A 26,772-nucleotide genomic window follows, 5' to 3' on the forward strand; every position below is an offset into this window, starting at 1 on the left:
AGGGTAGGGTTGTAACCCGACACTCACGTGATGGGAGGTTGTGGGTAAATGTGTGGTACTATTGTGGACTCTTCGTATGCTGGGGTTATGATGGGTCATTTTCACGCTTGTATTTTGCAGTTGGTGTTGTAGGTTGTAGTGTTTCCGGGAGATGTGATCTAATAACCCCCTTAAACAAACCAAGTTATGGTTGTTAAAGGAAAATTCATTTTATTCTTTAACTGTGAGTATGGGTTATGACTCGATCCTTAGGTGTTGCGCAAGTGTGAAAGTTCCATGTTGTAGTGTATGGTGAGGGCTTGTTTTGTGGTGTACAGTGGAGGGTTATGGGTTGTAGGTTACAGTGCAGGGTTGTGTTGTAATGTACAGAGTTGTGTGGGACGTGTTCAGTGTTATGATTGAAGGGTGTTTTGGACATCTTTCTATAATTGTTAAAGTTATACAACTGTTTGAGGTTGTAAGTCGCCGTTTCTTTGCTAATTTCATTTCTATATATATTTTTTTTTTTGAGAAAATTTGTCATAGTTTTATCCGCAGTGAATCTAGGTCGTGAGAATATACGCAAAGACGCGCATTGAACATTGAACATCTTACAGTGGGAACATGAAGAATATATGCTGTTCACCATGCGTATGATGTGTTGTTTGTCATGCGTATCATGAGTTGTTCAGTGTGCGTATCATGTTCATCGTGCGTATCATATGTTGTTCATCGTGCGTATCATGTGTTGTTCATCGTGCGTATGTTGTTCATCGTGCGTATCATGTGTTGTTCATCGTGCGTATCATGTGTTGTTCATCGTGCGTATCATATGTCGTTCATCGTGCGTATCATGTGTTGTTCATCGTGCGTATCATGTGTTGTTCATCGTGCGTATCATGTGTTCATCGTGCGTATCATATGTTGTTCATCGTGCGTATCATGTGTTGTTCACTCTGCGTATGTTGTTCATCGTGCGTATCATATGTTGTTCATCGTGCGTATCATGTGTTGTTCACTCTGCGTATGTTGTTCATCGTGCGTATGTTGTTCATCGTGCGTATCATGTGTTGTTCATCGTGCGTATCATATGTTGTTCATCGTGCGTATCATATGTTGTTCATCGTGCGTATCATATGTTGTTCATCGTGCGTATCATGTGTTGTTCACTCTGCGTATGTTGTTCATCGTGCGTATCATATGTTGTTCATCGTGCGTATCATATGTCGTTCATCGTGCGTATCATATGTTGTTCATCGTGCGTATCATGTGTTGTTCACTCTGCGTATGTTGTTCATCGTGCGTATCATATGTTGTTCATCGTGCGTATCATATGTTGTTCATCGTGCGTATCATGTGTTGTTCACTCTGCGTATGTTGTTCATCGTGCGTATCATATGTTGTTCATCGTGCGTATCATGTGCTGAGCGTCCTACATGTTTACATTGGCGTACCCCATTTCCATTAGAAGGAATGGGGGATAGAACTGCACACGTCATCGAGGAAGGGGTAGTGTGTGTGCTCTGTCATTATCCATTACTTCAGCTGATGGCGAGGAAGGGGGGGAGGGGGGCTGTGCTGCGGCGTGTTCTCACAGAACAAGAGAACAAATCGTGATCCTTCAATAACGTTCTCGAAGAGTGGTCTTGTGGCGGGTCGATCACTCCACTCATTAAGGTAATGGTGGATGACCCTGGTCATCACCACCTGGTCATCATCACCGGGTCATCACCACCTGGTCATCACCACCTGGTCATCATCACCGGGTCATCATCACCTGGTCATCACCACCTGGTCATCACCACCTGGTCATCACCACCTGGTCATCATCACATGGTCATCATCACCTGGTCATCATCACTCGGTCATCATCACCTGGTCATCACCACCTGGTCATCATCACCTGGTCATCATCACCTGGTCATCACCACCTGGTCATCATCACCTGGTCATCACCACCTGGTCATCATCACCTGGTCATCACCACCTGGTCATCATCACCTGGTCATCACCACCTGGTCATCATCACCTGGTCATCATCACCGGGTCATCATCCCCTGGTCATCATCACCTGGTCATCATCACCTGGTCATCACCTGGTCATCATCACCTGGTCATCACCACCTGGTCATCACCACCTGGTCATCACCACCTGGTCATCACCACCTGGTCATCATCACCTGGTCATCATCAAATGGTCATCATCACCGGGTCATCACCACCTGGTTATCATCACCTGGTCATCACCACCTGGTCATCACCACCTGGTCATCATCACCTGGTCATCACCACCTGGTCATCATCACCTGGTCATCACCACCTGGTCATCATCACCTGGTCATCACCACCTGGTCATCATCACCTGGTCATCATCACCGGGTCATCATCCCCTGGTCATCATCACCTGGTCATCATCACCTGGTCATCACCACCTGGTCATCACCTGGTCATCATCACCTGGTCAACTGTGCTGGAGGAGGCCTGTGGCGCCCCGCTTACCCTGGCTCTACCATCAACACTGCCTCCCTCCATCCCTGGTTCATGATGACGGTACGACACTGGTTCATCGTGCGTATGTTATTCATCGTGCGTATGTTGTTCATCGTGCGTATGTTGTGTTGTTCATCGTGCGTATGTTGTTCATCGTGCGTATGTTGTGTTGTTCATCGTGCGTATGTTGTGTTGTTCATCGTGCGTATGTTGTTCATCGTGCGTATCATATGTTGTTCATCGTGCGTATCATATGTTGTTCATCGTGCGTATGTTGTGTTGTTCATCGTGCGTATCATATGTTGTTCATCGTGCGTATCATGTGGTCAGCGTCCTACATTTTTACACTGACACGACGCTTCGATACGACCCCTGGGCCACGACGGTACGACCCTTGTAAGACGATACGACGCTTCGATACGACCCCTGGACCACGACGGTACGACCCATCAGGTCAAATGGTCAGGTTTCTATACTAAAGAGTCGTACCGTCGTGCCCAAGGGTCGTGCCGTCGTGCCCAAGGGTCGTGCCGTCGTGCTCAAGGGTCGTGCCGTCGTGCCCAAGGGTCGTGCCGTCGTGCACAAGGGTCATACCGTCGTGCCTAAGGGTCGTGCCGTCGCGCCCAAGGGTCGTACCGTCGTGCCCAAGGGTCATACCGTCGTGCCCAAGGGTCGTGCTGTCGTGCCCAAGGGTCGTGCTGTCGTGCTAAAAGGTCGTACCGTCGTGCTCAGGGGTTATTTTGAGTGGTACCTGATGACTTTCCCCGCTGATTCAACCGTGCGTCAAGTCGTACCTCATGTCGGCCTCCAGCCGTACCGCATGTCGGCCTCTAACTGTACCTCATTTGACCTCCAGCCATACTTCATGTCGGCCTCCAGCCGTACCTCATTTGACCTCCAGCCGTGCCTCATGTCAGCCTCCATCCGTACCTCATTTGGCCTCCAGCCGTACCTCATGTCGCCCTCCAGCCGTGCCTCATGTCATACTCCAGCCATACCTCATGTCAGCCTCCCTCCGTACCTCATGTCGGCCTCCAGCCGTGCCTCATGTCGGCCTCCAGATGGACCTCATGTCAACCTCCAGCCGTGCCTCATGTCATACTCCAGCCATACCTCATGTCGGCCTCCAGCCGTGCCTCATGTCGCCCTCCAGCCGTGCCTCATGTCATACTCCAGCCATACCTCATGTCGGCCTCCAGATGGACCTCATGTCAACCTCCAGCCGTGTTCATAATACCCGCCATACTGCCCTCCAGCCGTACTCATAATAATCTCATATTTTCATTTGTAACCCATTGACCGACTTCCCTCCACAATCCCTTCCCTCCCTGAAAAAAAACGAGGGTGGGTGGGTAAATGGTTTTCACCCCACAACCCCTTAAAAAAAGGGGGTTACCTCCTCCTCCTCCTCCTCCTGTTGATACAGATGTGATCATTTAGTTTACTAACCTGATAATGGGATTTGGGGGGCCCCCGCAGGACGCGTGCCTCGCCTCGCCACGATAAAGACGAATTATTTACTGGGAAAATATGAACCCCCCCCCACTACCATTCCAGCCTCTCCTTCCCCCAGCCTCCTACCAGTACGTAACATGAGAGACCAGACAGAGTTGGCATCAATGGTTATTTCAGGTGTGAGAGTCAACCATTGCCTTGCAGTAGCCTACCTTTTATTACTTCTTTATATATATATATATATATATATATATATATATATATATATATATATATATATATATATATAGAGAGAGAGAGAGAGAGAGAGAGAGAGAGAGAGAGAGAGAGTGTGTGTGTGTGTGTGTGTGTGTGTGTGTGTGTATTTCGCCTTATTCATCAATAAAACCTCATTCGTTCTTTACTTCCTTTTTTTTCGACGCCTTATTTAGTTTCGAGTCATTTATCTATTTTCAATATATCCATTTATGAAGCTTTAATGATTTTTTGTTAATGATCTCTTGTTTAAAACGTGTTGTGGTCTGACGTAATCATTTTTGTAGCCTTATTGATTTTTCGACCGTACATAATTTTCAGACGTTATTGAATGTGAACTCGTTTATTTTTGACCGCACTTATTTTTGGCGCGTTTTATATTTTTGACACATTGTCTCTTTTCGTTTTTGACTTAAGAATGACTGACATCCATTTCGGAGATCTTACTTGGTTTTGAGGGAGTATCTTTGCCTTTACTTATGGCAACTTGATCATTTTTGACTTGAGTCATTAAATCATGCCTTATGTCTAATGTATAGCATTTATTTATTCATAGCAGCTTATTCATTTTTGACCTAAGTCATTTTCAAAGCTTTGTATACGTGAGAAGCATTTTCGTTTTTGACTGTGTTTTTGAAGCCTAACACATATCTTCCTTTTTTGTACCTTAACTAACTTTAATCATATTCATTTTTTGACTTTATACATCCCTGCTGCCTCATTCATTTTTGTAGTAGCAAGATATTTCATAAATCTCAAAGACTGTGTTCATTAAATCAGCACTGGTTGTGGATTGGTTGTAAGGGGTTGTGATGATAGTGGGATAAATGGAAGGGGGTTGTGATAGTAATGGGATGAATGAGAGGGGTTGTGATGGTAGTGGGATAAACGAGAGGGGGTTATGATATTAATAGGATTAACGTGAGGGTGGTTGTGGTGGCAGTGGGATGAAGGGAAGGGGATACGACAGTAGTGGGATAAACGGGAGGAGGTTGTGGTGGCAGTGGGATGAAGGGAAGGGGATACGACAGTAGTGGGATAAACGGGAGGAGGTTGTGGTGGCAGTGGGATGAACGAAATGGGTTGTGATCAGTTTTATGTCCATGGAGCAGGGTTGTAACTCAGTTTTATGTCCATGGAGCAGGTTGTAACTCAGTTTTATGTCCATGGAGCAGGGTTGTAACTCAGTTTTATGTCCATGGAGCAGGGTTGTGACTCAGTTTTATGTCCATGGAGCAGGGTTGTGACTCAGTTTTATGTCCATGGAGCAGGTTGTAACTCAGTTTTATGTCCATGGAGCAGGTTGTAACTCAGTTTTATGTCCATGGAGCAGGGTTGTGACTCAGTTTTATGTCCATGGAGCAGGGTTGTGACTCAGTTTTATGTCCATGGAGCAGTGTTGTAACTCAGTTTTATGTCCATGGAGCAGGTTGTAACTCAGTTTTATGTCCATGGAGCAGGTTGTAACTCAGTTTTATGTCCATGGAGCAGGTTGTAACTCAGTTTTATGTCCATGGAGCAGGGTTGTAACTCAGTTTTATGTCCATGGAGCAGGGTTGTAACTCAGTTTTATGTCCATGGAGCAGGTTGTAACTCAGTTTTATGTCCATGGAGCAGGGTTGTGACTCAGTTTTATGTCCATGGAGCAGGTTGTAACTCAGTTTTATGTCCATGGAGCAGGTTGTAACTCAGTTTTATGTCCATGGAGCAGGGTTGTGACTCAGTTTTATGTCCATGGAGCAGGTTGTAACTCAGTTTTATGTCCATGGAGCAGGTTGTAACTCAGTTTTATGTCCATGGAGCAGGGTTGTGACTCAGTTTTATGTCCATGGAGCAGGTTGTAACTCAGTTTTATGTCCATGGAGCAGGGTTGTGACTCAGTTTTATGTCCATGGAGCAGGTTGTAACTCAGTTTTATGTCCATGGAGCAGGTTGTAACTCAGTTTTATGTCCATGGAGCAGGTTGTAACTCAGTTTTATGTCCATGGAGCAGGTTGTAACTCAGTTTTATGTCCATGGAGCAGGTTGTAACTCAGTTTTATGTCCATGGAGCAGGTTGTAACTCAGTTTTATGTCCATGGAGCAGGTTGTAACTCAGTTTTATGTCCATGGAGCAGGTTGTAACTCAGTTTTATGTCCATGGAGCAGGTTGTAACTCAGTTTTATGTCCATGGAGCAGGGTTGTGACTCAGTTTTATGTCCATGGAGCAGGTTGTAACTCAGTTTTATGTCCATGGAGCAGGTTGTAACTCAGTTTTATGTCCATGGAGCAGTGTTGTAACTCAGTTTTATGTCCATGGAGCAGGGTTGTAACTCAGTTTTATGTCCATGGAGCAGGGTTGTGACTCAGTTTTATGTCCATGGAGCAGGTTGTAACTCAGTTTTATGTCCATGGAGCAGGTTGTAACTCAGTTTTATGTCCATGGAGCAGGTTGTAACTCAGTTTTATGTCCATGGAGCAGGTTGTAACTCAGTTTTATGTCCATGGAGCAGGTTGTAACTCAGTTTTATGTCCATGGAGCAGGTTGTAACTCAGTTTTATGTCCATGGAGCAGGTTGTAACTCAGTTTTATGTCCATGGAGCAGGTTGTAACTCAGTTTTATGTCCATGGAGCAGGTTGTAACTCAGTTTTATGTCCATGGAGCAGGTTGTAACTCAGTTTTATGTCCATGGAGCAGGTTGTAACTCAGTTTTATGTCCATGGAGCAGGTTGTAACTCAGTTTTATGTCCATGGAGCAGGTTGTAACTCAGTTTTATGTCCATGGAGCAGGTTGTAACTCAGTTTTATGTCCATGGAGCAGGTTGTAACTCAGTTTTATGTCCATGGAGCAGGTTGTAACTCAGTTTTATGTCCATGGAGCAGGTTGTAACTCAGTTTTATGTCCATGGAGCAGGGTTGTGACTCAGTTTTATGTCCATGGAGCAGGGTTGTGACTCAGTTTTATGTCCATGGAGCAGGGTTGTGACTCAGTTTTATGTCCATGGAGCAGGGTTGTAACTCAGTTTTATGTCCATGGAGCAGGGTTGTGACTCAGTTTTATGTCCATGGAGCAGGTTGTAACTCAGTTTTATGTCCATGGAGCAGGTTGTAACTCAGTTTTATGTCCATGGAGCAGGGTTGTGACTCAGTTTTATGTCCATGGAGCAGGTTGTAACTCAGTTTTATGTCCATGGAGCAGGTTGTAACTCAGTTTTATGTCCATGGAGCAGGTTGTAACTCAGTTTTATGTCCATGGAGCAGGTTGTAACTCAGTTTTATGTCCATGGAGCAGGGTTGTGACTCAGTTTTATGTCCATGGAGCAGGTTGTAACTCAGTTTTATGTCCATGGAGCAGGTTGTAACTCAGTTTTATGTCCATGGAGCAGGGTTGTAACTCAGTTTTATGTCCATGGAGCAGGTTGTAACTCAGTTTTATGTCCATGGAGCAGGTTGTAACTCAGTTTTATGTCCATGGAGCAGGGTTGTAACTCAGTTTTATGTCCATGGAGCAGGTTGTAACTCAGTTTTATGTCCATGGAGCAGGGTTGTGACTCAGTTTTATGTCCATGGAGCAGGTTGTAACTCAGTTTTATGTCCATGGAGCAGGGTTGTGACTCAGTTTTATGTCCATGGAGCAGGTTGTAACTCAGTTTTATGTCCATGGAGCAGGTTGTAACTCAGTTTTATGTCCATGGAGCAGGTTGTAACTCAGTTTTATGTCCATGGAGCAGGGTTGTGACTCAGTTTTATGTCCATGGAGCAGGTTGTAACTCAGTTTTATGTCCATGGAGCAGGTTGTAACTCAGTTTTATGTCCATGGAGCAGGGTTGTAACTCAGTTTTATGTCCATGGAGCAGTGTTGTAACTCAGTTTTATGTCCATGGAGCAGGTTGTAACTCAGTTTTATGTCCATGGAGCAGGTTGTAACTCAGTTTTATGTCCATGGAGCAGGTTGTAACTCAGTTTTATGTCCATGGAGCAGGTTGTAACTCAGTTTTATGTCCATGGAGCAGGTTGTAACTCAGTTTTATGTCCATGGAGCAGGTTGTAACTCAGTTTTATGTCCATGGAGCAGTGTTGTAACTCAGTTTTATGTCCATGGAGCAGGTTGTAACTCAGTTTTATGTCCATGGAGCAGTGTTGTAACTCAGTTTTATGTCCATGGAGCAGTGTTGTAACTCAGTTTTATGTCCATGGAGCAGTGTTGTAACTCAGTTTTATGTCCATGGAGCAGGTTGTAACTCAGTTTTATGTCCATGGAGCAGGTTGTAACTCAGTTTTATGTCCATGGAGCAGTGTTGTAACTCAGTTTTATGTCCATGGAGCAGTGTTGTAACTCAGTTTTATGTCCATGGAGCAGGTTGTAACTCAGTTTTATGTCCATGGAGCAGTGTTGTAACTCAGTTTTATGTCCATGGAGCAGTGTTGTAACTCAGTTTTATGTCCATGGAGCAGTGTTGTAACTCAGTTTTATGTCCATGGAGCAGGTTGTAACTCAGTTTTATGTCCATGGAGCAGTGTTGTAACTCAGTTTTATGTCCATGGAGCAGGTTGTAACTCAGTTTTATGTCCATGGAGCAGGTTGTAACTCAGTTTTATGTCCATGGAGCAGGTTGTAACTCAGTTTTATGTCCATGGAGCAGGTTGTAACTCAGTTTTATGTCCATGGAGCAGGGTTGTAACTCAGTTTTATGTCCATGGAGCAGGTTGTAACTCAGTTTTATGTCCATGGAGCAGGTTGTAACTCAGTTTTATGTCCATGGAGCAGGTTGTAACTCAGTTTTATGTCCATGGAGCAGGGTTGTGACTCAGTTTTATGTCCATGGAGCAGGTTGTAACTCAGTTTTATGTCCATGGAGCAGGTTGTAACTCAGTTTTATGTCCATGGAGCAGGTTGTAACTCAGTTTTATGTCCATGGAGCAGGTTGTAACTCAGTTTTATGTCCATGGAGCAGGTTGTAACTCAGTTTTATGTCCATGGAGCAGGTTGTAACTCAGTTTTATGTCCATGGAGCAGGTTGTAACTCAGTTTTATGTCCATGGAGCAGGTTGTAACTCAGTTTTATGTCCATGGAGCAGGGTTGTAACTCAGTTTTATGTCCATGGAGCAGGGTTGTGACTCAGTTTTATGTCCATGGAGCAGGGTTGTGACTCAGTTTTATGTCCATGGAGCAGGGTTGTAACTCAGTTTTATGTCCATGGAGCAGGTTGTAACTCAGTTTTATGTCCATGGAGCAGGTTGTAACTCAGTTTTATGTCCATGGAGCAGGGTTGTGACTCAGTTTTATGTCCATGGAGCAGGGTTGTAACTCAGTTTTATGTCCATGGAGCAGGTTGTAACTCAGTTTTATGTCCATGGAGCAGGGTTGTGACTCAGTTTTATGTCCATGGAGCAGGGTTGTGACTCAGTTTTATGTCCATGGAGCAGGTTGTAACTCAGTTTTATGTCCATGGAGCAGGTTGTAACTCAGTTTTATGTCCATGGAGCAGGGTTGTGACTCAGTTTTATGTCCATGGAGCAGGTTGTAACTCAGTTTTATGTCCATGGAGCAGGGTTGTGACTCAGTTTTATGTCCATGGAGCAGGTTGTAACTCAGTTTTATGTCCATGGAGCAGGGTTGTGACTCAGTTTTATGTCCATGGAGCAGGGTTGTGACTCAGTTTTATGTCCATGGAGCAGGTTGTAACTCAGTTTTATGTCCATGGAGCAGGGTTGTGACTCAGTTTTATGTCCATGGAGCAGGTTGTGACTCAGTTTTATGTCCATGGAGCAGGTTGTAACTCAGTTTTATGTCCATGGAGCAGTGTTGTAACTCAGTTTTATGTCCATGGAGCAGGTTGTAACTCAGTTTTATGTCCATGGAGCAGGGTTGTGACTCAGTTTTATGTCCATGGAGCAGGGTTGTGACTCAGTTTTATGTCCATGGAGCAGGGTTGTAACTCAGTTTTATGTCCATGGAGCAGGTTGTAACTCAGTTTTATGTCCATGGAGCAGGGTTGTAACTCAGTTTTATGTCCATGGAGCAGGTTGTAACTCAGTTTTATGTCCATGGAGCAGTGTTGTAACTCAGTTTTATGTCCATGGAGCAGGGTTGTGACTCAGTTTTATGTCCATGGAGCAGGTTGTAACTCAGTTTTATGTCCATGGAGCAGGGTTGTAACTCAGTTTTATGTCCATGGAGCAGGTTGTAACTCAGTTTTATGTCCATGGAGCAGGGTTGTGACTCAGTTTTATGTCCATGGAGCAGGGTTGTAACTCAGTTTTATGTCCATGGAGCAGGGTTGTAACTCAGTTTTATGTCCATGGAGCAGGTTGTAACTCAGTTTTATGTCCATGGAGCAGGTTGTAACTCAGTTTTATGTCCATGGAGCAGGGTTGTGACTCAGTTTTATGTCCATGGAGCAGGGTTGTGACTCAGTTTTATGTCCATGGAGCAGGGTTGTGACTCAGTTTTATGTCCATGGAGCAGGGTTGTAACTCAGTTTTATGTCCATGGAGCAGGGTTGTAACTCAGTTTTATGTCCATGGAGCAGGTTGTAACTCAGTTTTATGTCCATGGAGCAGGTTGTAACTCAGTTTTATGTCCATGGAGCAGGGTTGTGACTCAGTTTTATGTCCATGGAGCAGGTTGTAACTCAGTTTTATGTCCATGGAGCAGTGTTGTAACTCAGTTTTATGTCCATGGAGCAGGGTTGTGACTCAGTTTTATGTCCATGGAGCAGGTTGTAACTCAGTTTTATGTCCATGGAGCAGGTTGTAACTCAGTTTTATGTCCATGGAGCAGGTTGTAACTCAGTTTTATGTCCATGGAGCAGGTTGTAACTCAGTTTTATGTCCATGGAGCAGGTTGTAACTCAGTTTTATGTCCATGGAGCAGGGTTGTGACTCAGTTTTATGTCCATGGAGCAGGTTGTAACTCAGTTTTATGTCCATGGAGCAGGTTGTAACTCAGTTTTATGTCCATGGAGCAGGTTGTAACTCAGTTTTATGTCCATGGAGCAGGTTGTAACTCAGTTTTATGTCCATGGAGCAGGGTTGTGACTCAGTTTTATGTCCATGGAGCAGGGTTGTGACTCAGTTTTATGTCCATGGAGCAGGTTGTAACTCAGTTTTATGTCCATGGAGCAGGTTGTAACTCAGTTTTATGTCCATGGAGCAGGGTTGTGACTCAGTTTTATGTCCATGGAGCAGGGTTGTGACTCAGTTTTATGTCCATGGAGCAGGTTGTAACTCAGTTTTATGTCCATGGAGCAGGTTGTAACTCAGTTTTATGTCCATGGAGCAGGTTGTAACTCAGTTTTATGTCCATGGAGCAGGTTGTAACTCAGTTTTATGTCCATGGAGCAGGGTTGTGACTCAGTTTTATGTCCATGGAGCAGGGTTGTGACTCAGTTTTATGTCCATGGAGCAGGGTTGTAACTCAGTTTTATGTCCATGGAGCAGGGTTGTAACTCAGTTTTATGTCCATGGAGCAGGGTTGTAACTCAGTTTTATGTCCATGGAGCAGGGTTGTGACTCAGTTTTATGTCCATGGAGCAGGGTTGTGACTCAGTTTTATGTCCATGGAGCAGGGTTGTAACTCAGTTTTATGTCCATGGAGCAGTGTTGTAACTCAGTTTTATGTCCATGGAGCAGGGTTGTAACTCAGTTTTATGTCCATGGAGCAGGGTTGTAACTCAGTTTTATGTCCATGGAGCAGTGTTGTAACTCAGTTTTATGTCCATGGAGCAGGGTTGTGACTCAGTTTTATGTCCATGGAGCAGGGTTGTGACTCAGTTTTATGTCCATGTTGCAGGGTTGTGACCCGATTATCAATGCGTTTAATGGTGCACGCCTGTGACTGGTTGCGAGTGAAATCCAATGGTGTATGGTTGTGATTCGGTGGTTGTGAGTGTATCCAATAGTGTATGGTTGTGATTCGGTGGTTGTGAGTGTATCCAATAGTGTATGGTTGTGATTCGGTGGTTGTGAGTGTATCCAACGGTGTATGGTTGTGATTCGGTTACAATATCTTCATCAACTATATCATTTTCTACAATATGAAATCATTACTTTTTTGGCCTTTCATTGGAAAGATTGTATCCAAAATACAGTAAGTTTTTGAAGTATGACTTTTAACATGGATTTTTTCCATTCATTTTTCTGAATTATGTACAAACAGCGAAAAAACTATCCTCTCATTTTTGTTTTAGACAATATGACACAACGGACGAATCATTTTGACAAAAAGGCTCCAGGGCCTTGCCTCATATCGGGAGCTTTCCTTTCCTTACGTATATTTCCCAATGTGCTTAGATTAAAGTATACAATGAAGAGGACACGGATTTCATGAAGGTATGAGGCACTTTACTTATTGCTCAATCGGTCAGTAATTACTATACAGGACAGGTACTATAATCAGTGCCATATGCGTCTCACATGTACACTTATCAACACCACCGAGAGAACAGGGCGTCTTAGTGTTCGTTTAGAAATCCATCATATGCATCTGTAAAGATAATTTTTTTTGGTTAGGTGTACATCAACCTCCCACTGTTAAAAGCTTTAGTACGATCTCTGAGCACGTCAGTACGACCTCTGAGCACGTCAGTACGACCTCTGAGCACGGCAGAACGACCTCTGAGCACGTCAGTACGACCTCTGAGCACGGCAGTACGACATCTGAGCACGACAGTACGACCTCTGAGCACGGCAGTAAGACCTCTGAGCACGTCAGTACGACCTCTGAACACGTCAGTACGACCTCTGAGCACGACAATACGACCTCTGAGCACGTCAGTACGACCTCTGAGCACGACAGTACTACCTCTGAGCACGACAGTACGACCTCTGAGCACGTCAGTACGACCTCTGAGCACATCAGTACGACCTCTGAGCACCTCAGCACGACCTCTGAGCATGAAGGCACTACACTCCAGCACGATGGTACGACCCGCGGGCATCATGTAGTGAATTTTGGCCTAGTCTCTTTTAAGTCAGGTCGAAGGCAAGACAATATAATAACCAAAAGTCAGAAAGTTTTACTCAACGAGAATATTCTCTCTAAGGCTCAGTCCTCTGTTCTTAACGCTACCTCGCTAACACGGGAAACGATGAATATGTATAAAAAGAATAATATATATATATATATATATATATATATATATATATATATATATATATATATATATATATATATATATATATATAACACGTACTGTACACATGGAATACATGATAACGATTTAGCATACTGTCCGATAGGAACAGGGTTCGAATCCTGGGCGACCATAAATAAATCATATATGAATATGGGACGTTTGAAAACATAATCACAAAAAGAGTTCACTATAGACATTCAACAATTTTGACAATACTTGAGAGCTGTGAGCATCGGATGACACTGACCCCAGACATGAATCCCTTTGTCTATAATGAAATTAAAAACTTTATTTTTCTGTTAAAACTGCTATTGATTTCTCTCGACTTGACTTTCCTTCACCTCCTTCATTCTTATCATTCAGCTGCTCATGACTGGTGATAAAAAAGGAAACTAAATCGTGAAGAAGTAATACTAGATTGATTTATGAAGTTCGAAATATCTTTTCTTTTATGGATCTTAAAATAACAAAAATATAAATCAAATCTTAAATGGAGTTATATAATCCTGGTTTTCAACAATATAAAACAAAAAAAGATATATATATATATATATATATATATATATATATATATATATTTTTTTTTTTTTTTCATACTATTCGCTATTTCCCGCGATAGCGAGGTAGCGTTAAGAACAGAGGACTGGGCCTTTGAGGGAATATCCTCACCTGGACCTCTTCTCTGTTCCTTCTTTTGGAAAAAAAAAAAAAAAAAAAAAAAAAAAAAAAAAAAAAAACGAGAGGGGAGAATTTCCAGCCCCCCGCTCCCTTCCCTTTTAGTCGCCTTCTACGACACGCAGGGAATACGTGGGAAGTATATATATACATATACATATATATATATATATGTATATATATATATAAGATTTCCTGCTTAATGACCAATGAGCAATCGGTAGCTATATGTAACTACATATGTACATACATACTATCATCACGTTCTCCACTGCTAAATAATGTACATCAATAAATTACATAAGACTGTATATAGATGTGTGCTGCATCGGTTTCCAATACCCCTTCACAATAGCGTCAAGAATTGTTAAAAGTGTAAACTCTGGCTAGCCGGAGCCCTAATAAATTTACTCTGCTTTTGAATAACTGTCAATATCTGACGGGTTTATTGGGAGTTGTATTGACTTTGATCCATATTTCATGTGTTGTCTGTGTTCAGAAATGGTGGTTAGATAAATATATATATACATATAAACGACCCCAACAAGACTTTACCATGATCACATCATTTTCTTTGTCTTCTGCCATTTTCTGTTGATGGTTTCGTCAAAGTGACAGGTATATATTTTCATGTGTGTGTGTGTGTGTGTGTGTGTGTGTGTGTGCTTCTCCTTTGTAGTACCTCGTATAACCCGAGATATCCATGCCTAAAAAGTCTATGTAACGTCTCTCTCTCTCTCTCTCTCTCTCTCTCTCTCTCTCCCTCTCAGTATATATCTAAATCACAGCATATATTCCCTGATACATGTCATCAAGTGTCTAAAAGTTTTAGTCATATTTCGTGACACTCATAATTAGGCTCTACTGTTTCCTTTTAAAATTCATATCTTGTGAGCAATTGATATATATGTATATATATATATATATATATATATATATATATATATATATATATATATATATATATATATATACATATGAGACCACCAGGAAATGAAACGCGATAAGTTCCCAAGTGCAATTTCGTGTAATAATCACATCACCAGAGGAGATAAAGAAATGTAAAAGCCAGTTGATATACTTGTTCAGTCATTGGCATCCTAGCTACGTCTCTTCGTTGTATATTAACAATGTTATAATTCTTTCTTGTATCTCCCGTGAGGATGTGATTATTACACGAAAGTGCACTTGGGAACTTATCGCGTATCATTCCTCGTGGACTCATAGGAATATATATATATATATATATATATATATATATATATATATATATATATATATATATATATATATATACATTGCGAGTATGTCTGGTCTTGAAATCATATTGCATACCTGAAGACAATGTTCAAGAGTTCATTGTGATTGGTGATTATAACTCGACAATAACGGCCTTAATGACACCGGTATTTGATAGGCCTAAAGAGCAAATACCTAAGTACGTGTTGGACTATAACCCGATACTTGGATGTTGTAAATAACAACCCAAAATCACCCATGACGCAGTCCCCATAAATCACTTAATATAACAACCGATAATAACCCGTAATACTTGAAATATAATAACCTATAATAACCCCTAATACAATACTTAAAGTATAACAGCTTATAATAACCTCTAATACAATACTTAAGATACAACAACCTATGATAACCCTTAATACAATACTTAAAAACGTTCCCTTATATCATATATTTACGTTCATACCTTAAAAATAACTCAGCACCTTACCTAAAAATGTCTCTTAATACAACACTTGTAAATATATTGTTATAATACCTAGAAATAACTCATTATAAGGTGGCATTATTACCATTTATTACCAACCGGTGAGTTCCTTCGCACAAATGTACATTCCTTTACTAAATACATTACCATTGGCCTCTAATATATATATATGTATATATGTATATATATATATATATATATATATATATATATATATATATATATATATATATATATATATATACATATATAACAAACTCTGCTCATGGCATGTTACTTACACTGTATTATATATAAAACACATATTCTCTCCATGTGACCAAACCATTTCAGAACACCCTCTTCTGCTCTCTCAACCACACTCTTTTTATCACCAGACATCTCTCTTACCCTTTCATTACTTAGTCGATCAAACCACCTCACACCATATATTGTCCTCAAACGTTTCATTTCCAATACATCCACCCTTCCTCCGCACATCCTTATCTATACACCATGACTCGCAACCATATGACATCGTTTATAGTTTCAAACATACCCATATATATATATATATATATATATATATATATATATATATATATATATATATATATATATATATATATATATATATTGGAAAGGATCACAATCTTGCGCGCGATCAAGTATATTCCTATGAGTCCACGGGTAAAATGAAACACGATAAGTTCCCAAGTGCACTTTCGTGTATCAATCACATCATCAAGGGAGATACAAGAGAGATATATGTCTCTTCAATGTATATCAGATGTCTTATATTTCTTTCTTTATCTCCCCTGATGATGTGATCATTACACGAAAGTGCACTTGGGAACTTATCGTGTTTCATTTTACCCGTGGACTCATAGGAATAAATATATATATATATATATATATATATATATATATATATATATATATATATATATATATATATATATATATATATATTCTTTTTTTTTCATGCTATTCGCCATCTCCCGCGTTAGCGAGGTAGCGTTAAGAACAGAGGAGTGAGCCTTTAAGGGAAATCCTCACTTGGCCCCCTTCTCTGTTCCTTCTTTCGGAAAATTAAATAACGAGAGGGGAGGATTTCCAGCCCCCCGCTTCCATATATATATATATATATATATATATATATATATATATATATATATATATATATATATATATGTGTGTGTGTGTGTGTGTGTGTGTGTGTGTGTGTGTGTGTGCCAGATCAACCTGCTGAAATGCTTCGTCCAATACACATCAACAAAGTAAACACCTCAAATATAATGTAGCAAAAACTTTTGCTTATCAAAACACTTAGCGATCATACAGTCTAAACCAACACATAGATCACTTCCTCTGAAACTATAAAGAGAAACGAGGAATGTCTATGATTCTTCACATCTCTGGGAATGCGATAGGATAATTCAGTCTCCATCAAGGTGAGGGGCGACCCTCTATTTCAAGCCACCAGCTCTGACCTTCACTTGGAAAATGACCTTCATGGGTAATATTAATTTCACCAACTATTCTTTAAGTTAATGGGTAGGTGTTACCGGACGCCGCCTACACGTCACTACAATGAGAGTGGAAATAAAAAAATCATCGAAAAGTTGTATCGTCGTCAGTGGAGGGAAAGGAGTACAACCTCGTTGAGGAAGGTTTCACTCCAAAGGAGGCCATCATTTCCCTGCTACTGATTGAAGTGCAGCTTCAAAGTTATATAGAACGGGTCCAGGAGGTCCCTTATCACATCATACCTTGAGTACAACGAACTAACCCTTTGAGTACAACAACTTAGCCCTTTGAGTACAACAACTTAGCCCTTTGAGTACAACAACTTAGCCCTTTGAGTACAACAACTTAGCCCTTTGAGTACAACAACTTAGCCCTTTGAGTACGATATCTCAACCCTTTGAGTACAACAACTTAACCTTTCGAGTATGACAACTTAAACCTTTGAGTACAACTTAACCCTTTGAGTACGACAACTTAACCCTTGAGTGCAATGTCTTTAGAGATAAAATTGTTGAAATGTTGCCGTAACTCACTCGCCCGTGACTCGCTCGCCCGTAACTCGCTCGCCCGTAACTCACTAAAGGATTACAGTGACGTGAGACTCATAGAACACCAAATGTCAGTTATCATAACCGTATCGCTCAACGCAGAACATGCGCAGATACACAACCACATCATCTCTCTTATCAGTAAGTCGCTTAATGTAATAATATCTATCAAGAGATAAAGATCAGTGTGGCATATATGTACGTCAACATGTGGAAACTACAAATGTCGAGAAATGCTTTTAAAATCTCTCCAAAATAGGAAAAAGGCAGGAGGAAGACTCACACACACACACACACACACACACACACACACACACACACACACACACACACACACACACATACTGGTAATACATACAGCATACATATATTCAAAAATTGTATGATAGTAGAGAATGTTCAAGAGTTTTATTACAGTACAATTAGGTAATTATGCACACACACACACACACACACACACACACACACACACACACACACACAGGGTATGGCACCTACCGCAAATCTTAAAAGTCTTCCTCGATAAGAAGAGTTGAGAGAGAGAGAGAGAGAGAGAGAGAGAGAGAGAGAGAGAGAGAGAGAGAGAGAGAGAGAGAAATCAGGCACTCTCTCTCTCTCTCTCCCTCCCCAATTACACCTGTCACAGCAATACGTCACAGATATCTGCCCTCATCTGGTTAAGTTGCCCACCTCCTGACAGACGCGGGCCCCCACTAGTGGAAACACATGTAGTGTCAATGACAGACTGACTTTGGCCATAAACCTCGCCTCTTATTTATGTGCCTTGATAAACCTGATAACATGACGGCGCGGAGGTAGAAAACACTAACAAGAACTTCTGAAACCGTTCACCCTCTCAGAGGGGCTGAAAACCTTCAGTGGAGCATGTGAGAGAGAGAGAGAGAGAGAGAGAGAGAGAGAGAGAGAGAGAGAGAGAGAGAGAGAGAGAGAGAGAGAGAGAGAGACTTAGAAAACACGGTCTTGCCGCCCCCGAGCCGCCTGAGGTTTTACTGCCATGTCTTCTGGCGTCAGATCCCAGTAACTTTATTACTGTGTAGTAAACACTTTATTTTATTGCATGATAAAATAATTCTCACTTAAGGCTGGTTTACCATTCTCTGGACACTAATTCTTACCTTTAAGTAGTTAGGATCAACAACAATAATATATATATATATATATATATATATATATATATATATATATATATATATATATATATATATATATATATATATATGAAGAATGTGTGGAAAGGAATATCGTTATCTCGGAGGCCAAAAATGGATATGTTTGAGGGTAATCAGTAGTTCCAACGATATAATATGGATGCGTGGCATGGGCTATAAATGGGGCAATGCGGAGGAGGGTGGATGTGTTGAAAATGAGATGTTTGAGGACAATATGTGGTGTGAGGTGCTTCGATCGAGTAAGTAATGAAAGGGTAAGAGAGATGTGTGGTAATGAAAAGAGTGTGGTTGAGAGAGCAGAAGAGGGTGTTTTGAAATGGTTTCGGCATATGGAGAGAATGAGTGAGGAAAGATTGACAAAGAGGATATATGTGTCAGAGGTGGAGGGAACGAAGAAAAGCGAGAGACCCGAAGGATGGAGTGAAAACGATTTGGAGTAATAAGAGCCTGAACATGCAGGAGGGTGAAAGGCGTGCATGGAATAGAATGAATTGGAACGATGTGGTATACCGGGGTCGACTTGCAGTCAATGACTGAACCAGGGCATATGAAACGTCCGGGGTAAACCATGGAAAGGTATGTGGGGCCTGGATGTGAATGGGGAGCAACCATGGAAAGGTATGTGGGGCCTGGATGTGAATGGGGAGCAACCATGGAAAGGTATGTGGGGCCTGGATGTGAATGAGGAGCTGTGGTTTTGGTCAAACAGCGTGAGCGGATGTGGCCTTTCTTCGTCTGTTTCCTCGCACCCACATCGCTGACGTGGGGGGGGCGGCGATCGGGTGTGGGGGGTGGAGAGGAGAACTTGTATGCTATCTTTTTTCTTTTCCTTCTTGCTTTTGTGCCGTTTCCTGCAGGGCGGGGTGGCGTCGGAAAAACGGATGAAGATAAGCAAATATGAATATGTGCCTGTGAATATATGCATGTGCAGGTGTATGTATATGTGTCACGATTGAGCGCGTGATTAACTAAATTCCTTTCTTATCCACAGGGCAATGAAACATAAGTTCCCAAGTGCTGCGTCTCTTCGTTGTATATCAACTGACTGTTATATTTCTTTCTCCCTGATGATGTGATTATTAAACGAAAGTGCACTTGGGAACTTACATATAGTACAACACATCTTTACACTTTAGAGAGTTGCCATGACACAGGGACGTGTATTGTACGAGTGTTGGTCTGTTGACCACACAAAGGGACACATGACCCCAGTAGCAACTGGGGGTAACCCAGGTCAAGTTACCCGTAAGATGACCTCTTCCCGTAATGTGAGAGTCCCGGCTAAGAACCAAGGACCTGGTGGTAATGCCCCACATCGAAGCCCCGCTGCTGTACGGCTCAATGCTCGCTCTCCTGATGTGATCTCAAAACAGCGGGTTCCCCACTACTAGAAACCGATACTACTACCCCCCCTCCCCTCCCCTACCCCCCCCTTAGTGAGGTGAGGTAACTAGTGCACAACCCCTAATCATCTAAAGGACGCCCCCCCCCCCCTTTCCCCCCGTGCTAGAGCTCCGCCTCATCTAGAGAGACAATCTAGAGACAATAAGAAGGGTACGGATCCTACTTTAATTTAGCAGCCCACCTGACACACTCTCTCCCTCTCTTTCTCTCTCTCTGTGTGTGTCTTAACGTCCAGCAGGAGTCTTGTGAAGCCTTACCGTGATACGATTCTGAAATCGGAAAACGTGTCCTGAATTATCTGTGCCACACGACGGAGGGAGAGGGACATGAAACACGATAAGGAAGCTAGTGGATAAGAGAGGTGAGGGAGGAATGAAGAGAGAGAGAGAGAGAGAGAGAGAGAGAGAGAGAGAGAGAGAGAGAGAGAGAGAGAGAGAGAGAGAGAGAGAGAGAGAGAGAGAGAGAAGGTTGACGTGGGGGAGGAAGAGAACATAGGTTGAAGTCACGGGGGAGGGTTAACGAGAGGAGAACATGGGAGGTTAACACACGGAGAAGTTCTGCCTAAATTATGTGGTGTCAGTGGCTGACACAAGGAGTAAACCTTGAAGACACGCACTGGAGACCAGAGCAGTACCTTGAGAGTGGGGGAGCAAGATGAGTTATGTGACACTGTAACAGTACATCTGACATTATCCAGATACACTCCGGGTTAAGAGCAAAGAAGGCAACAAGAAATTAAAAAGACACATAGCGAAGGATCTCTGGTACATTACGGGTTAAGGCCTTCACATCCAGGATCAAACGATGATTCATGTGTATAGAGTAAGCGCTCGTGAAACCGGTTATGGTGAACGATTGACGAGGTACATCAATACTGTTATTTTGTTGTAAAACTTAATCCAACTTGTGCAGTCATAGAGCAATACAGTTCCTGCCATTTTTTCCTGCGAGTGTGCTAATGAAGGCGCCTCTCTTGTGGTGGCCAGCCACCGTGCTGCCTGACGTGGAGGGTCTGGCCAGTCATGGTCTCCAGGCGTATCACTACACCACGAGTACCCACCGTTACCTGTGGCAGGCGCCGCTATCTCGGGCTGGCTGGCTCATGAAATGAGACACCAAGCGGAGGTCCTTTCTGATGGAACGTCCGGCGGAATGAATCATTGTCTTCAGGAGAAAAAGAACAAAAAAAAAGAAAGGCTTCGCTTCCATTCCCTGCGAAGTCAAAATTCTTGTCGCTCATTTGCTCCAAATATGAAGGTGAAGGAGGGGTGGCGGGCGGCAGGAGCTGCCTGAAGGCCGCCCGGGAACCCTCTCTCAGTGGGATAATAAACACATTGGTGCAAGACACTGCCGCGCTCTTCCCCCTCACCCACCCACCTACCAACACTCCCACACACCCCTGCCCGCCATCTGTCAGGCGGCTGTAGAAACCTGATCATCCGCCCTAACATTTTTATACGCCTTCACCTCAAAAAAAAAAAAAAAAAAAGCAAAAAACCCTCTTCCGTTGGACTGTCAAGCTAGGCGAGATGAGGAAGGAGCCCTGCATATACTACTGGGGTACGTCCGTCCAGCCAGCCACTTCAATGTCTGCAGGCGAGCGAGCGCTCGGGGTAGAAGAGGCCGATATAAGGCGGCTCCTTAGCTGAAGGACGCGGCCTCGGAGCCCATCCCTCCCCGGAGCCTTCCAACCTTCTTATACTCAAAAAAGGAGAATAATTTCTCTAACTTTTCTGGACTGGGAAGTAACTTGCCATTGGTACAGTCTATGATCAGTAAAGGTCGATAATGACGGATAATTGAGGAGTAAGGAGAGGGTGTGGCCAACGGTCTACGCCTCCCGTCTCTTCTCTTCCATGAAGCTCTCTGATTGGTGGAGTACGGCCGAGATCTTGGGCGCAGATACAATTGGAATATAATGTGGCACAATGTGGGTGGAAAAAAGAAGGGGGAAAACGATCCTCCAAAAACTAAAACTGGTTTGTTGCCGAACATTACAAGATAATGTATATGATTTATCTGATACTCTGTGTCTCATGAATTAGGCACGCAGGATAATGCACAGTCTTTGTTCAAGGCTCTTCTGTGTCATGAAAGGAAGGAAGGCTCTCAAGGCACAGATGTCGTGGACGATCGATCAAAAGCCACAGAGAGAGAGAGAGAGAGAGAGAGAGAGAGAGAGAGAGAGAGAGAGAGAGAGAGAGAGAGAGAGAGAGAGAGAGAGAAAACCCCCGTGGAATCCCTCACTCAAGTCTCAGTAGTGTGGACTGTCCCGTGCAATTTGGTGATGGCGTTTCAGCCTTTGAGGATTCTGGGAAAGACGTGTTATAATCAAAACAGACAAAGCTGGTTAGCAGCGTGGCTCAATAATGAGTTCTTAGAGGGGGAGGAGGAGGTCAAGACAGAACAGACACAACAGATGCACCGACCTGAAGTATATACTGTGACTGACACGAAACACACACACACACACACACACACCCGGGCCTTCCCTCCCTTCAGCTCCTGCCCTCACAATTCTCGCCCAAGTGTTCATTCCTTGTGATTAATCGCATTCATCACCTTCATCAAAGTCATTTTAAACATTTATTGATGCGAGATTCATCCCCGGGAGGTTTTTTTTTGGGTCCATTAATAAGAGAGAGAGAGAGAGAGAGAGAGAGAGAGAGAGAGAGAGAGAGAGAGAGAGAGAGAGAGAGGAGCCACATCCTTGCTGATCTCATCTTTAACAACACAAATCTTCACCAGGAGTCTTTTTTCCCACGGGGCAGACTAACAGGATGGACGAGCAATTAGCGACTCGTTATAATAAGGTAAATAAACAAAGCAGAGGGGCAAGGCTTGTATCAAAGCGGCCCCGAACTTACCCCCCCCCCCCAAACCAACCCCCCCACCCCCAACCACCCCCCCGGAACCCAAACCACCCCAACCCCCTCCCCCACAACAACCTCTCCTCCCCCCCCCCATCTTTCCCGAGAGAACTAACCCCCTACCCCGTCAAGTTAACGTTACCCAACCCCCCCAACCCATCCCCACCCCTCCAACACACCCCCTACAGGTCGACGCCTCCTCCTCCCCCCTACACTTCTCCCACCATCCCCACCCCTCCAACACACCCCCTACAGGTCGACGCCTCCTCCTCCCCCCTACACTTCTCCCACCATCCCCACCCCTCCAACACACCCCCTACAGGTCGACGCCTCCTCCTCCCCCCTACACTTCTCCCACCATCCCCACTCCTCCAACACCCACGTACAGGTCGACGCCTCCTCCCCCCCCCCTACGTCAGGTCGACCCCTCCCCCCTCCACAATCCTCTCCAGGTCGACACTACCCCCGACCTCCAGGTCGACACTACCCCCGACCTCCAGGTCGACACTACCCCCGACCTCCAGGTCGACACTACCCGCCGACCTCCAGGTTGAGGCGACCTCCACCCCAATCCTACAGCCATCTTTCTTCCTGATACATTCATTATAAACTGTATTTTCTTTTTCTTTTTTTTTTCTCTCTCTCTCCCCCCATTTTCTACTGTGAATATAACCGCATCTTGCCAGTGAAGCACAGTGATTATTTTGGTTAAATAGATTGTAGAAAAGATCTTCTGGAATAGATGTAAAATAATTCTTTTTATATATATATATATATATATATATATATATATATATATATATATATATATATATATATATATATATATATAATCATTATTGATCGCTGTTTCCCGCATGTTCGAAGACGTTACATTGTTTGATTTAATTCGCCTATCATTAAGCAAATACTTTACATATATATATATATATATATATATATATATATATATATATATATATATATATATATATATATTGTGGGGATTTTCAGGTGAGGTTAGGTAAGCGATTTTCGATCTGTGATATTCATGAACTGGGACCATTAATCCCTTATGTTAATTGATCAGTAAACAGCAATTTATCAATCCCAAAATCAAAATCGAAAAGACTGATTAACTTCTATAGTTCTTAAGCACAACGGTACGACCATTGAGCACGAAGGGACGACCCTTGAGCACGAAGGGACGACCCTTGAGCACGAAGGTACGACCCTTGAGCACGAAGGGACGACCCTTGAGCACGAAGGTACGACCCTTGAGCACGAAGGTACGACCCTTGAGCACGACGGTACGACCCTTCAGCACAAAAGTACGAACTTACGAGCTTTGAACACGATGGTGCGACCCTTTACCACGGCGGTACGACACTAGAACACGGCGGTACGACCCTTCACAACGACGGAACGACACTAGAGCACGACACGATCATTGCCAAGTGTCGTCCACTACACCAATTCATAAGAATGAGAGAGTTTAGCAACGATGTGATTTAAGGGTTAAAAATACAAGGCTTCCTAAGTCCTAATAAATGTTTGGCGTTTTGTTATCTTGTGTCGGGGGCAAGATAACACGACAGGTCGTTGTGTTATATTAACAAGAGCTCAAGATAGCAGCACAGCACAAAAGACAGTTTTCCCTCCCTTGATATCATTGTGTGAATCTAATCAATTCTATCTATTACTAACCACGCTAGGACACCTTTCTAAGCATGAGCCCTAGCATTACCCAGGTCCTCTTTTTTAAGGGTCCTGTGGTCCAAGGCTACGCTCATATCAGTAGCAGGGAAATGTGGACTCCTTTCGAGTGAAAAGGTCTTTGACGAGACCGTTCGAACATCCGATGATAAAGCCTCACCAAAGGTGACGATTTCTTTTTCGCGGTGTTACCCCTCGAGGTCGGAGTCCGGTAGCACCTGCACACACACACACACACACACACACACGTATTCCTTGCGTGTCGCAGGAGGCGACTAAAAGGGGAGGGAGCTGGAGGCTGGAAATCCCTTCTCCCGTCTTTATTTTCAAAAAGAAGGAACAGAGAAGGGGGCCAAGTAAGGATATTCCCTCTAAGGCTCAGTCCTCTGTTCTTAACGCTACCTCGTTAACGCGGGAAATGGCGAATGTATGAAAATATATATCATAATATATATGTATATATATATATATATGTGTGTGTGTGTGTGTGTGTGTGTGTGTTTCGGGATTAGGGCAGGATTGCACGCCATTTCCAAAGGATATTTTCAAATAACCAACATGAATGTGAACATTGTCTAACCTAGTCATAAAGAGAAACAAGAACGTAAAACAAAGATCACATCTTCTATGTGATCAATATGATTCTCAAATGTTCCGCAGCTTATCATAGAAATACGAAGGGTCTTATCAACCTATAAACCATTTTCTACGATGGTTGGCTATTTGGGATAAATGGCCTAGAGTAACTACCACGGCCAATAAGGTCGTTAACTACTGGGAACATCCAGCAACCAATTGATATGGATCACCTTGTACACTGAGGTGTGAAGGATGATTCTAAGACTATACATACATACATACATACATGTACAGTCTACGCACGTTGCCTCTGCCATTCCATCTATAATCATTACTGAAGACTAAAGTAATTAAAGATGGTGATGAACAGAATAGCTAGGATTACAGAAAGGGAAAGTTGGAGAAGGAATGGAAGGCGGGCGGACCGCCCATTTGGTTCTGATCCTATGTAACTTTCCAGGTGATAGTGGTGTGCGTAAAGCAATCGATTTGAATACCATTATCGTGGATTACATGGGTTACTTAATCTTATGTGTACTGAGGGAAAAGGATAATATCTTGAGATGCAGCCCACATGAATAGCAATAACTGATCTTTTATTATAAATGTATGAAGTGAGATGATGTGAATTTAAGATCAAATCCAATGTAACATAACCAGTCTCAAAATTATTAAACTTTTTTTTATACTAAGCGCATCTTTCTGCCGATCATCATATAAATCTCTCCAAACAGTTTGAGAAACTTTGGAATCAAACTCTCCAGGTTGAAACTCATGCTTGGAAGATGTTCTGTACGTTCATAAATTTCGCTGGCAGGATAAACGTATATTCTGGAGCCAGATTCATTATGTGATTGTGGAGCACCATCGCATTATATGATGTCTGGGGGTCAATCTTCAGGCCAGCCACCTCGCTGACATAATGCGAACAAGTGATGCCAGTTGACCTCTTCCCTCACACACAGTCCAGCAGTGACCCTATACCAAACACACGACACGGAGTCTCAATATACCTTCTTTTTTTCGAATATATACAAACTGGCAGAAATGAAATGCCCTCCTCCGATCAAGTAGACTGATTTAACATGTCATTTCTCTCTACATGCAACGGTACATGGAGACAAGCCACCTCATCATGTGCAAACAATTCCATCAAGTTTTTTGAATTCCCAAACACCAACACCAAAATTCCGTATCGCGCCTCGGTCATATTCTCGATCAGTCAAGATTGGCACACAGGAATGAAGGAATTTTGGTGTTGGTTTGGGCAT

At 43.0% G+C, this 26,772-nt stretch overlaps 1 protein-coding gene across 8 annotated transcripts in view; it reads right to left on the reverse strand.

The window, feature by feature from the left end:
• The window catches only part of LOC139762341 (dachshund homolog 1-like), a 223,882-nt gene that overhangs the window by 95,900 nt on the left and 101,210 nt on the right, over positions 1-26,772 (reverse strand). Inside the window, exon 2 of one of the 8 annotated variants that reach the window (XM_071687025.1) lies at positions 20,615-20,626. The exons of the other annotated variants lie outside the window; for them this stretch is intronic. Within the exon in view, the coding sequence (XP_071543126.1) occupies positions 20,615-20,626 (12 nt within the window). The remainder of the gene's footprint in view (positions 1-20,614; positions 20,627-26,772) is intronic. 8 annotated transcript variants of the gene reach the window in all.

The sequence above is a fragment of the Panulirus ornatus genome, chromosome 43, assembly GCF_036320965.1.
Source record: "Panulirus ornatus isolate Po-2019 chromosome 43, ASM3632096v1, whole genome shotgun sequence".
In the NCBI taxonomy this organism is placed as follows: Eukaryota; Metazoa; Arthropoda; class Malacostraca; order Decapoda; family Palinuridae; genus Panulirus; species Panulirus ornatus.